Below are 12,741 nucleotides of genomic sequence, written 5' to 3' on the forward strand. Positions count from 1 at the left end.
ATTCTCTCCATTATTTTCTCTCTATTATCTTTCTAATACACTCTTATTTTAATATATTTTCTCTATCCATTCATTTAACCATTACTTTATGAAATAATTACCACCACTAGATCGTCCCAATATTTAATCTGGACCGTTTAAAAATAATAAAAGTTCATTTTTTTTTAGGTAATGGAGAGAATTCAGACCGAAAATAATGTATGTACTTCCTACAAGGGTATGTGAGAGGGCAATGTGGTACCGAATCTCGGTAGTACAACATATATGTCTACTAAAAGTCTAAAATGATGAATCGTTTTTATATAAGGGTATGTATGTATGTATGTGAGAAGGTGTTATTGAGATTCAGTACCACCTATTGACTAATGTAGGAATTACGAGAGACGATTGCTCTTCATACTTGAATTTTGGACATCTCATTGAACTCGGTTTATTAACCATGGAGAAATGAAGGAACCACACATTATTTTGAGGCAAATTTTCATTTGCGACGGCACTATTTGTCACAAGCTTATGACCTCTTATAAAGAGCAAGTGGGGGGAAGGTTATAAAAAGTCACAAGCTTCTGAGTTACGACCGTCACAAATAAGATTGTACTCCGTATTTATTTTGAAGCAACCAAATAAGAACAAAAATTCACAATTAAACTACGGAAAATTCACGTGGTACCCTTGAACTTTGCCATTTTGCACATGGTACCCAACTTTTTAAGTTTGTGTACATTATACCCTCCATGTTTGATTTTCATGCACAACATATCCTTTTTGTCGCTGTAAAAAAACTCAATTGCGCATAACTCCTAGATCGGAATTCAGAATCGGCCAATTTTTTTTCGTTAAATGATTATCTCGTCATAATCTACGATTTGAGAAAAAAAATTGCAGACTGACATTTTATAGGGTTTTTTTTTAACGAAAACCTCAAATCAAACATATCTTCGATCATAAATTTCCGAATGACCAATTTCGTTTTATCAATTTATAGATCTCGAAGAGTTAATCAATTTGGAAAAAAAAAATAGTCAATTCCGATTTCTGGTCTATAATTTATGCTCAATTGAAAATTTTAAAAACGATAAAAAGGACATGTTGTGCTTGAAAATCAAATTTCAAGGATATCATGTGCACAAACTTAAAAAGTGGGGTACCACGTGAAAAATGGCAAAGTTCGAGGATACCACGTGAATTTTCCGATTAAACTATCCACTTTAAATGCTCGACAATTCTGACACAAAATCTAAACAAAAGCTCTCTCAATTTCCCCTATTTTCCAAACACGTCTCTATTTGACTTGACAAGCCATTAACTTTCCAAACCCCCCATTCAAGTAATCCAAATTATTTCCCTACATACCATATTTACTCACTTTGACAGTTAATTATTTACCTATTTCATTTTAGGTTATTTCATTCATTTATTCACCTTTTTAATGTATATTTCATAAGTCCACTTTTATATAAATGAGATGAGGGTATGTAGGTAATTTCAATTTTAACAAGTGAATAAAAGTTGCCTAAAATAAAATTCACGAGTCTTTTTGGTCAGAAATAATAAGACGGAATTTTGTAATTGTTTTACACTTATATGTGACTAATATTGAAAAATCGGTTACCATAAGCTGTAACACTGCATGTACCATTGTAATTACATTTAACTATAAAATGATCACATATACCTGTCTGAAAAATAAGACCAAAAATATCCGTCTGAAATAAAAATTTATGAATAAAATTATAGAAACATATGGAATTAGAATGAACATCTCGAAATATAAAACGCATGAAATCAAATGGAACGGAGAAAGTAATACATATACAAAATAAATAAAAGACAAATGAATATTACTGCATCTAGTAACTACTTACTACGGAGTAGTCATTAATAATTGTACAAGATTGGAGTGACATACATATAATTATTGTCCACATTTTTAAAGCTAATTAATTAGGTTACAAACAGTACATTAATTTAGCAATAACATCATAGTCATTAAATTACATACCTATTGAACTGTTCTACGGTAGATGATTGAGGCTCAATCAATAATTTATTCTACTGGTCATTACAACCACCACCCGTGACACCAGTAGATTCACCGTGAAAGTCACGGTGATGGTGGTCAAATACCAGAGAACCTTGAGATTGAGGAAGCGGAGGACAACGCTTCCGCTTCTTCTTCTCATAACTAATCCCTCTAGCCTTAGACTGGGAGTCCCTAACCTCTCGGAGATAGAGCCTAACAGCTCTAGCTCCAAAAGGGTTAGACTCAGTACTCCCACCATTTTCCTCATAGGCCGCACGAAGGCGGCCTATGAGGGCATCAAGGGACCCCCAAGCCTGCCTCAGCGGACAAGCGCATGGGGCAGGTGGATTGGGGTGCCCAAAAAACGGACAAGGTTCATTATGAACCTTAGTCTTCCCGAATTGGTCTAAGTACCTGAGGAACTCCAGCACATTAGCTCCGCTACACCTCGGGAGTGTAAGCGGAGGCCGGTGGTTCCTCAGGTACTGACCAAACGTGATCCAGTCTCTTCTCTTCTGGTTCTCGTACCTACTCAACTGCTGACCCTGACCGCTTCCGCCTCCACCCCCGCTGCCTGTTGATGCCTTCATCAACGTTGGATTACTCGACGACGATGACGAGTTCACTTCAAGCTGATCAACATTACTACTAGTCGTTGAAATGAGATCCATATTTTTTATTATTAGAAAAGTTAATTGAATATAGAAGTATATAACTATATTGTCTTTATATTATGCTTAAAATTTAAAGGAAGATTTGGGAAGATTAAGGATACTATAAGAGTATAAGGTGCTTTTTTTTTGGTCTGACAAAAAAATAGTGAGCAAACTTTGGTAAAAGAAATGATGATGATTAATAGGTTATGATTATGTTGGGAAATTGTGACTTTTTTTTATGTTTGATATATAGGGTTTTTCCTTGAAGGCATATATACCTAGCTAGTACATATAAACGTGTTTTCAGGCTAAAAATGAGGAAGAAGTACATATTTTTGGTAGACCGATGTATACGTCTTACACTTAAAACGAGTCAAATAGTAAGAATAAGATAAAAACAGAATGCATGGAGAAAAAACAATAGATTTGATATTTGACCCGTTTTAAGCTTAAGACAGATATATCCGTGTTAAGGAAGACAAAATTATTGGTGAAGAAGTCTGATATTCGGGGTTTATAGACTATCATGTGCGGAGTATATTTGAGTGTTTACCTAGTATGAATAGACGATAACAAATTAGCAGCTGCGATTTACCTGGTCATCTACGAATTTTTTTTTAATAATTCTTTGGTTAAAAAAGAATTAAATAATAAGATGGGATAATAAGTTATGTACGAAGTAATAATAAAAGTGTATCAAGAAAAATGGGTTTTTTTAGGGTTTTATTTGGAGAATGAGGATAATCGACTGATTAGTGATTGATTGGAGGTTAGTTAATGGAAAAAAGCTGTGTAAATGATTTTATAAAATTAGACTTTTTTGGTTTATGTTTTTATATAAAATAATAATTCTTTTTGGTTGATTGATGTTTCCTTTGTGAAATGACCAAACTGACCTTAGCTTAACGGGAATGATAATGTCGAAGGGTAAATAATGTCGTTTTATTTGTTCATCTAACTCATGTATAAAAACGAGTGATACCGCGTAATTTTGAGTGAAATTACACTGTGAAAGAAATCTGCTTTATTTGAATTGACCCATATAGATAGAATTCTCTCATTTCTATCACGGAGTATGTTTTTATACATAAAATAACACCGACTTTTTTTTAGAACATTTTGGAGAATCAAAGTGAATATAAAAATACATTTACTTAGAAACTAATCAATTTTTAATACCCCGTATTATTTTAATCTTCATAAAACTCATAATTACTCTTCAAAGTAGTAACCATTGATTATCTCAAACCAATCTATATCAAATTATTAAGAATGACTATTTAATTTTACAACTTGTATTGATTTGTTTATAATAACTAAGAATAATATAATGTAGGATTTTTAGTGATTTTTTGCTCTCTAGACCGCACCCACCTAAAAACTCAAATTATTTACTACTAAATGTAAAAAAACTCATAACTACTTTTTGTATTAGTCAATAATAAAAGCGGCCTATTTTGCAAAAAAAAAAAAAAAAATCGAAATCAGAACAAGGTTAAGACATCAAGATGTCCTAGGATTTAATTTTATCAAAAAATGTTATCACCTTATGTAGAAGTATAAGAAAACACAAATTCTCATTATAGACGGACACTATCCGTCTATACGTATAGACGGATACCATTTCCCCTCACAAAATACTCATTTACCATAAAGTGGGAAGCACATGGGGGTGCCCACCTTGTTCCCCCTACCCATTTTATTAGAGGTCTTTATCCGTCTGTTCGCCCCACCCATCTATACCAACACCTATTGATAAGAAAATTCAACTTAGAATTTTAGTGTAATAGGCCATGCATGTATAAATCAATTTCAACCCGACAAGCAAATCGAAGATGCATGGAATAATATAATCAAAGCACCAAATAGGCATGTAAACAAATCCAACGATGTTTAAAAGCTTTAATTTTAGGCAATACCTACCAAAATTAGAATTTAGAATCTCAACCTTTTTTTGTCCTTAACTTGAATAATTCTAAAAAGATTATTCTTGATTGATTAACGCAGTGGCAGAGCTAGAATTTTTCATTAGGGGGATAAAAAATTTCAACGGGAGTGAATTGGTAATGGCATAAAGTAATCTTTGAAAATTTTAACTAAGAAATTCGAAATTTCCAATATCTAGCGGGGCGACTGCCCCTGCTAGCTCTTTAAATCCGCCACGGATTAACGCAATTCAATAATTCGTTAGGAAAGTGGTTTATATCATCTGTCACACTTTTGTATTGATGCACAATACCACTTGTATATCTGTATTCCCTCTGTCTCAGTCAAATAGTTTACATTTGCATTTATTTTCCCCTCATAAAATAAAACAAATGTAAACTATTCGCTGGGAGTCTGACACAGAGGGAGCATAAATTACGAATAAATACATACTCCCTCCGTACCACACCAAAGGTAACGTAAGGAAAAATGGAGTATTTAAGAAAAAGTGGAAAAAGTAAGGGTAAAGAGGGAAAAAATAGGTGGGGTATGTAATTGTGGTTTTAATTGTGGGTTGGTAGGTGGGGTATGTAATGGCATTTTGTGTAAATATCAAATGAGTATAAGGATAAGTTGGTAATGTTGTGGGCCAAATAAGGAATGTTACCTTTGGTGTGGTACGTCCGTTTATAGTAAGTGTTACCTTTGGTCTAGTACGGAGGGAGTAATATATAGTTTGTCGTGTTATATAATTTGTCATGGTCACATAGAAAACTTGTCATCCATCATACATCCATATTATTACTGCTATAATATTAAAGTGTGGGCGAAAAATTTCATTACATCTAATGTACTACCTCCAATTCTATAGTTTTTGAGCATTATAATAAAGTTTTTGAGTTTTGTTTTAAAGTTTATGAGTTTAACCATGAAATTTTTGAGTTTATTCACTTAAATATTAAACTCTAAAAAATTACAATAAAACTCAAAAATATTACATATAAGTTTAGTTAAATTTGAGTTTTGACGGAAAAAATATTAAAATCTAACTTATAAATTTTATTATGCTTAAAAAAATACATATATGCTTAAAAATAAATAAAGTTTGAGGTAATAAGCTAAAAAAAATACATATATACTTATGATGGGGCATATTCTGCACCGCTGACCAAGTCAACACACTGAGCAAGGTCAAAGATATCCACAGCAAGTCAACGACTTAGATAGCCTAGCCGATGCATCCCATCGGCTCCACACTGGTCTCGGCGTGACAACCGCCAAATGGGACACACATCCGCGTACTCATATCCAAGACCCCTCGGCGGCGAGTCAACATTGTCCGCCGGCCGCCATAGGTCCCTCGGCCGAGGGGTAGATCGATCTTTCCACCTCGCTAGCCACTTGGCCACTTGGCCACTACGTGACAAAAGGTGAAAGTCTATAAATACTCCTCAACCTTCATTGAGGAAAGCATCTCACAATTATAACCTAAATACACTATTCATCCTGTAATATCTCCCTTATCTCTCTACAATACGCATCTAGCCAAGTAACACAAATTTAATCCTTTAAGTTTACGACTTGAGCGTCGGAGTGAGTACGCTTGGCACACAGCCAAGCCCTCAGTTCGTTCATTGTTGCAGGAGAGGCCGAGTGGGACGATAGGAGCAAGAAGGATTCAGCTCAAGACATTATTCTACAAGTCAAGGGTGGTAACTAATAACTGCTCCGGAAATTATACCCGGAACAACTTAAAAAACAAAAAAGTTGGAGGTAGTACATCCAATGTATGTTCATTTTTCTCGAAAAATTTCAGCTACAAAAAATCCCTCCTTAGTTCTTACATGGAGAGAAAAGGCGATATATATATGTGTTACGGAATACTTCTTTTGTTAATTACTCATATTATAGCAAGGGATACATATACTTTTAATTGACGAATTTTAATTTAATATAAAACCGTTTTTCACAATACCATCTCGTATTTAAATGGTGGAGGGACAAGGGTCCTGCATGCTTCTGGCTTAACGTTAGCTCATGAAGTACGTTGTAACTTGTATTCTATACCTTTCTTCAAACATTTTGTAAGACTAATAAAGAAAAAGACATAATCAAAAGCAAAATATAAATCTTGCAAATGTCCTTTCAATTTTTTTTGGTCTTGCTTTAACCTAGCATCAAGAAATCACGTATATTTTTTTTTTTGGGTGCGAAGAAATCACGTATATATATATATGTACAAATGTACAATAATTTGAGTTTAAAATTGCGCAAATAATCAAATAAGATTGTTGTATAGTTGGTAGACAATGATCGATCTTATATTATTGGGATTATTCCCATGGTACCCCTCAAGTTTGCACTTTTTCCCCAAATACCCCTACTTTTGTCAAAAAAACGTTTGACCGGTCATATCTCTTAGTTACGAGATTGAAAAGGCGCGATTTTTTCCTAAGTTGATCGTAGGCGCGATTTTTTTCCTAAGTTGATCGTTTTTACGAGATGTTCGATTTGAAAAAAAAAAAATCGTGTTTTTATGTTACCTTAGAACGGAGTTACGACTTGTCAAAGTTTATCTGTTCGGGAAACTTTGAGCGGCTTTTATTTTCGATCACATATACAAAAATTAAACTTTTTTTTGCCAAAATGATGGTCTTTCCGAGATCTCCATGTTTAGAAAAAAATTCGCGGCTATCTGAAATCGTGACTAAGAGATACAAGCATTTAAAGTAATTTTCGAGAAAAGTAGGGGCATTTGGGGAAAAAAATGCAAAAATTATCCCTATATTATTTTATAGATCACATTTAATGATAGTAATAAGCTCTGTCTCAACGAATAATGAACCTTTTCTTTTAGTGAGACGATTTTAAATAACTATTCTCTATGTATTAACGGTCTTTCACAAGATCAAATGACCATGTTCGATTATTACATTAAATTTCGATGCACAAAACAACTGGAGTTAGCGAATCATACATACTCGAATATTTACACCAAAATCCATAGACGATACTAAATCATACAGGTCATGTTTTATGCTTCAGATGATAAATTGTCGTAAATACAAGCTACACGATAACACGAGTCTTTCATAGACACCATATATACATGTCACAACCTCGAGTTGTATACAAGCTTCAAACTGCATTTACGGGCCATAAGATAAGAGTTGAAGTTTTAGTTAGACGGAGTAGACCTTAATCACCTGGTCAATCTTGGCGCGACAAACTGGGCACCCCCACTTTTTAGCTTTAATCTCGTTCAAACACGACATGCAACCAGCCATATGTCCGCAAGGGACGCAAGCGGCCTCCACCTCAGCGTCAAAGCATATTGCACATGACGATGATTTTCCTTTCTTTCTTTCATCTTCAGTGATATTGATTTCGGGACCCATTAGACCAGATACAAGGATGGCATCGGAGTCTATGGTTGGGTAATGTATCGGGACATCCTGGTCTTCATCTGTGATGACTGGAGCTGAAGGTGTAGTAGGCACTGGTGTGCGGGTTCCGTCTTCTGTTATGGTTGCAACTTCCTCCACTGGAGTGTTTACTTTACCGAGAAATGGTTCACTTTCACGATTGATTGACGAACTTGCTCCATTGGAAGTTTGGAAATGGTCCACAGGATGACCGTGTTCGATTGCAGATTGAATCGAGGCGTTGATAGCCATCGCTAATTCCAAATCTTCGTCGTCAGTTGGTGGTTTAGTTGGCTGCGCTGTTGATGGAACGCTCGGAACAATTGGAGTAGGAGCGTTGAAGGGGAAGTTCGAATGTGCCACCTATGATTAAAAGAAAACATTATTATCTTAGTGCTTTGGAACTCTCGCAAATGGCGGGATAAAAGGAGTTTCCATATGTTCAACGTTCCCAATGTATTGACAACACGAGAACATTGTTCCTATTGACTCATAATTACAATATCGTAGCAGACGTCAACTATCTTAGTTGGTAAAGTCACGAGAGGTGGTCTCATGACCTCTCTTCAAACCCGGTCACTATCAAAATCGTAGCATAGGTGAACTATCTTAGTTGGTAAAGTCATGAGAGGTGGTCTTATGACCTCTCTTCAAACCCCGTCATTATCAAAATCGTAGCAGATGTCAACTATCTTAGTTGGTAAAGTCACGAGAGGTGGTCTCATGACCTCTCTTCGAACCCCGTCACTATCAAAATCGTAGCAGATGTCAACTATCTTAGTTGGTAAAGTCACGAGAGGTGGTCTCATGACCTCTCTTCGAACACCGTCACTATCAAAATCGTAGCAGATGTCAACTATCGTAGTTGGTAAAGTCACGAGAGGTGGTCTCATGACCTCTCTTCGAATCCCGTCACTCTCAAAATCGTAGCAAATGTCAACTAGCTTGGTTGGTAAATATATTTTGGTTAATAGAAAGGCAATCTAAACGTTCCATTGTTTACATCTTGACATTATATTTGGGAGAGGGGGAAACAGTCCTGTAGTTTTTCTCGCTTTCAGTTTCGATAAGCATAATATCCCCAAAAACACCTTCTGATTTCTGAAAGGTGGAAATCTGGAGCTGGGAAATTACGAGTCATTGTCGATTATAAGCAATACTGTTTTCACAAGGTGGAAATTCGGAGCTAGCGTAAATAAGAAACATGATTAAGAGATTATACCTGTGGAATTCCTTTACATGCATTACAGAACTGTTGAAGCTGCTGCTTCTCATTTTCATTTACCGGGGAGAGTTTAATGCGTGTTTCTGTAGATATAAGTACACATATACATGGTTAAAATGTATACTCTAATGAATAAAGACTCTTTAGTCTTTACAACTAGCTAACTAAGGTCGGTTTAAACATCTCAATTTCTAAAAACAACATCATTGTTTCAAAGCCTCAATAGGTCGTGCCTATGGAGGCGCAAGGGAGGTTAAATGTACAGCAGCTTTCTTGCAAAGCATCGAGAATTGCATCATTCGGTTGCTTAATCACAATATAAGAAGTGTAAACGATTTAGTGAACCATTTTGCTTAATCGCATCACTAGACATCTCGAAAAAGTGAAAAAACAGGTTTTTACAGTAACAAGGACTAGTTACGGCTGTAAAGTTGAAAAGTATTCCTAAAAGGAACTTACCATTACAAGTCTTACGTCGAGGCTTACACCTTCTCCGCCTACCATGTCTTGAAACTAACATCAAAGATAGAAATCAATCAAGAGATGCAAACAACATTAAATAAATAAACTGAGAAGCAGAATTCTGACGGGAAACTTACTGGTCGATGTTTCACAAAGTACAACTGCGGGATCAGGCTGGTTGAAAGCTGGTTCCTCCATACTGGCTTTCCATAAAGCAAGTTTCGAACGAGGCTGAGCATCCTGTTTGTTAAGCAAAGGGTATTAGAAGTTGAAACCAAACTTTACAAAGCATAGCAAACCACATTAATCTCAAGATAACTGAGGACAATATAAATGAATAATTGATGAAGAATGCTACGGAAATACCAGAATACTTGTATATATGGCAAGCTCCAATTTAAAAGGCTTCCGTAAATTACGAGAACCACTGGGAAGAACCACCGCCCACCTGAGGAATTGGAAAGTGATAAGCATGTGAAAAAACCAATATATAATGCAGGGTAAATATTGCTAGACAACCAAAGTGGCTTGAGTGTAGTGGAGCGCGGGAGTGCCTCAAAGCATTGCAAATTGGCAACGAATTGAGAGGTCCCGGGTTCGACTCCCTACACGGGAGTGCTGCGGTTACCTGTCATCCTAAGGGATGTCTTACCTGACACACGTGGTTTGGAGGGTATTGCATGTGCCCGGGGGGATTAAACCCCTCGTCATCAAAACAAAAAAAAAATATTGCCAGGCTATCAGGACGCAACGATAATAAACCAGCAATTGATACTTACACTTTTCTTGAAAGAAATTGCGGAGCAAGTAATTCCAGAAACCCTGGCATCATGGGTTCTCTCAGCCAACCAGCGTATAAGCATATGTGATTCTATAAATTCCAAAGATAATAAAACAGAATCATTGTCGTGTATAGCAGAACGCCAAACATTTTAGACGGTGACATACAGAATAACTGAGGACAACCTACCTCAATTGCACGAACAATATTGGTGAATCCTTTGGCTCTCGCGATGTCCAGTGCGGTTTGACAATCATCATTCACCAATAAAGCATTAGCTGAAAAAAGGGGGCAAAACCAGTTAGATTCTACGAGCTTCAGAATTAGTACACGACATTAAAAAAGAGAAGAAAGTCGATTCCTAATTCCTAATAGATGTTACCTCCATGGGCAAGAAGTAGATTAACGTGATATTCTAAGCCTCGTTTTGCAGCATGATGTAATGCTGTACCTCCATTACGACCTGCAATCACATAGAAATGTCAGGGAAGCTTAACAAATTTGATAACAGCAAAATCGAGCAATAAGGGAGTAGCTGTACCACGACGATAAGCATTAACATTGGCACCCAACTCTATAAGTAATTTAACTACATGATGTAGTGCTGGATTCAGGCACGCTGCCATTAACGGAGTTTTCCCTTCTCTATCCACATACTGCATCACAAACACCATACATAGAAAAATCAATCTCCAATTCTTCAGTAGCTTCAACCAACAAGCAAAATAACATACCCCATTTCCCAACATATTTTGAAAAACGTATACAATCAAATGGAATCGAATTAAGCATCATCAACAACAACAACAACAACAACATCAGAGCCTTAATCCCAAAATGATTTGAGCTAATTTGTTCATCAACTTTCTCCCCTTTAAAATTCACAATGACATGCTGACATCCCACAAACATATAACAAAGCCACAAGATAACAATTCAACATATTCTTATTATATACTCAGTCCGTCTCAATCATTTATTTACCTTTGATTAAAACACGCCTCAATCCACACAAAGACTAAAGAAAGTAAACAAATGATTGAGACAGAGTAATTATTAACAAATGCACATGAACACAATAAAACCCACAAAATTTTATAACCAAATTAACAAAATTAAAGCTCAAAGGCTCAATTTCACACACAACAACCTCCCAAGATACAAACTTTACCCCAAATTACAATCAATTACACAAAATAAAACATCAGAAACACAAAAGATTAAAACTTTAATCAAAATTAAACCTCAAAAACCCAATTTCATACAAAAATTACCTCCAAAGATACAAACTTTATCTCAAATTACAATCAATCACATAAAATTAAACATTAAACATAAAAACAATACAAAATTAAAACTTTAATGAAAATTAACCCTATAATTAAGAAAACTACCTCAAGTTTAGCACCTTCTGAATAAAGAGATTTAATCCCATCAACATTTCCAGAACAAACATGTTGATACAACAATTCATCCTTTGATTGTTGTTGCCCCATTAATTATATTAAAATTAAAATAAATTAATCAACAATTAAATAAAATAATTAAAAGGGTAAATTGATAGGATAATTTTGATGATCTTGGTGCTTAATTGTTTATGTGGTTGAAAATTGTAAATGGGTTTTAATATTTTATAATTTTAATTAATTGATTGAGTGTATGAATTGATTATATAGTTGGGAATTGGGAATTTAATATATGAAAAATGGTGGATTATGGTTGAATAATTGATATTATTAATTGAATAAAATAATTGTTTGGTCCTCTTTCTTGGTAGCTAAGAAATAAGGTTGAGAAATTTGGTCCTTCTCAATTACTCAACCGCGTTGATTTGTGAGTTGCATGGTAATTTCGGGGGGAAGTGATGTAAACGTATTCGTGTGCGGACATATTCAAGGGTTCGTTTTCTTCCTTCCTTCCCTTTCCTTAGTCCAAAGCATAAGAACAGACTCACGAGCCTGTTTTGATTAAGCCAAAAGATTCCTTGGTAAATCGGGCGAAAACTGGAACTACCAGAATGAATTGAAGTACTGGTTCCTCTTTCCCTAGGATGTGCTAGCTTGTGAACTAAGAGAAATCTTCCACATGATAGGACTGTCCCTTCTCGAAAGATATGAATGCCGTATTAGTATGAGCTTGGGTTCTTTGCCCTGATCCGATTCGAGATGTAAAATTGTACTCCCTTCTATTCACTATGATCTTCTACATTGTTTTTGGGTAGTTTTTAATAAAAATGCAATTTG

At 35.4% G+C, this 12,741-nt stretch overlaps 2 protein-coding genes across 2 annotated transcripts; both read right to left on the reverse strand.

The window, feature by feature from the left end:
• Positions 1-1,794: 1,794 nt before the first annotated feature.
• Positions 1,795-2,918, reverse strand: LOC141609519 (protein LIGHT-DEPENDENT SHORT HYPOCOTYLS 4-like). The gene has a single exon (XM_074428558.1). The coding sequence runs from the start codon at positions 2,692-2,694 to the stop codon at positions 2,053-2,055; it is 642 nt and encodes a 213-aa protein (XP_074284659.1). The 5' UTR covers positions 2,695-2,918; the 3' UTR covers positions 1,795-2,052.
• Positions 2,919-7,470: 4,552 nt separating this feature from the next.
• LOC141606850 (putative E3 ubiquitin-protein ligase XBAT35) lies at positions 7,471-12,331 on the reverse strand. The gene is made up of 10 exons (XM_074426190.1): positions 11,893-12,331; positions 11,040-11,154; positions 10,881-10,961; positions 10,688-10,776; positions 10,497-10,588; positions 10,084-10,165; positions 9,855-9,957; positions 9,715-9,768; positions 9,253-9,338; positions 7,471-8,393 (listed from the first exon to the last, which is right to left on the reverse strand). Exons 1-10 carry the CDS (start codon positions 11,992-11,994, stop codon positions 7,788-7,790), a joined length of 1,410 nt encoding a protein of 469 aa, XP_074282291.1. The 5' UTR covers positions 11,995-12,331; the 3' UTR covers positions 7,471-7,787.
• Positions 12,332-12,741: the final 410 nt, after the last annotated feature.

The sequence above is a fragment of the Silene latifolia genome, chromosome 10, assembly GCF_048544455.1.
Source record: "Silene latifolia isolate original U9 population chromosome 10, ASM4854445v1, whole genome shotgun sequence".
Classification (NCBI taxonomy): Eukaryota; Viridiplantae; Streptophyta; class Magnoliopsida; order Caryophyllales; family Caryophyllaceae; genus Silene; species Silene latifolia.

Excerpts from the sequence above, each read along its gene's own strand:
- LOC141609519 (XM_074428558.1), bottom strand. The coding sequence starts at position 2,694 with ATGGATCTCATTTCAACGACTAGTAGTAATGTTGATCAGCTTGAAGTG.
- LOC141606850 (XM_074426190.1), bottom strand. The coding sequence starts at position 11,994 with ATGGGGCAACAACAATCAAAGGATGAATTGTTGTATCAACATGTTTGT. Across the intron at positions 11,155-11,892 it reads CAGAAGGTGCTAAACTTGAG|TATGTGGATAGAGAAGGGAA; the intron begins GTAGTTTTCTTA and ends TTTGTGATGCAG. Across the intron at positions 10,962-11,039 it reads TGTTAATGCTTATCGTCGTG|GTCGTAATGGAGGTACAGCA; the intron begins GTACAGCTACTC and ends ATGTGATTGCAG.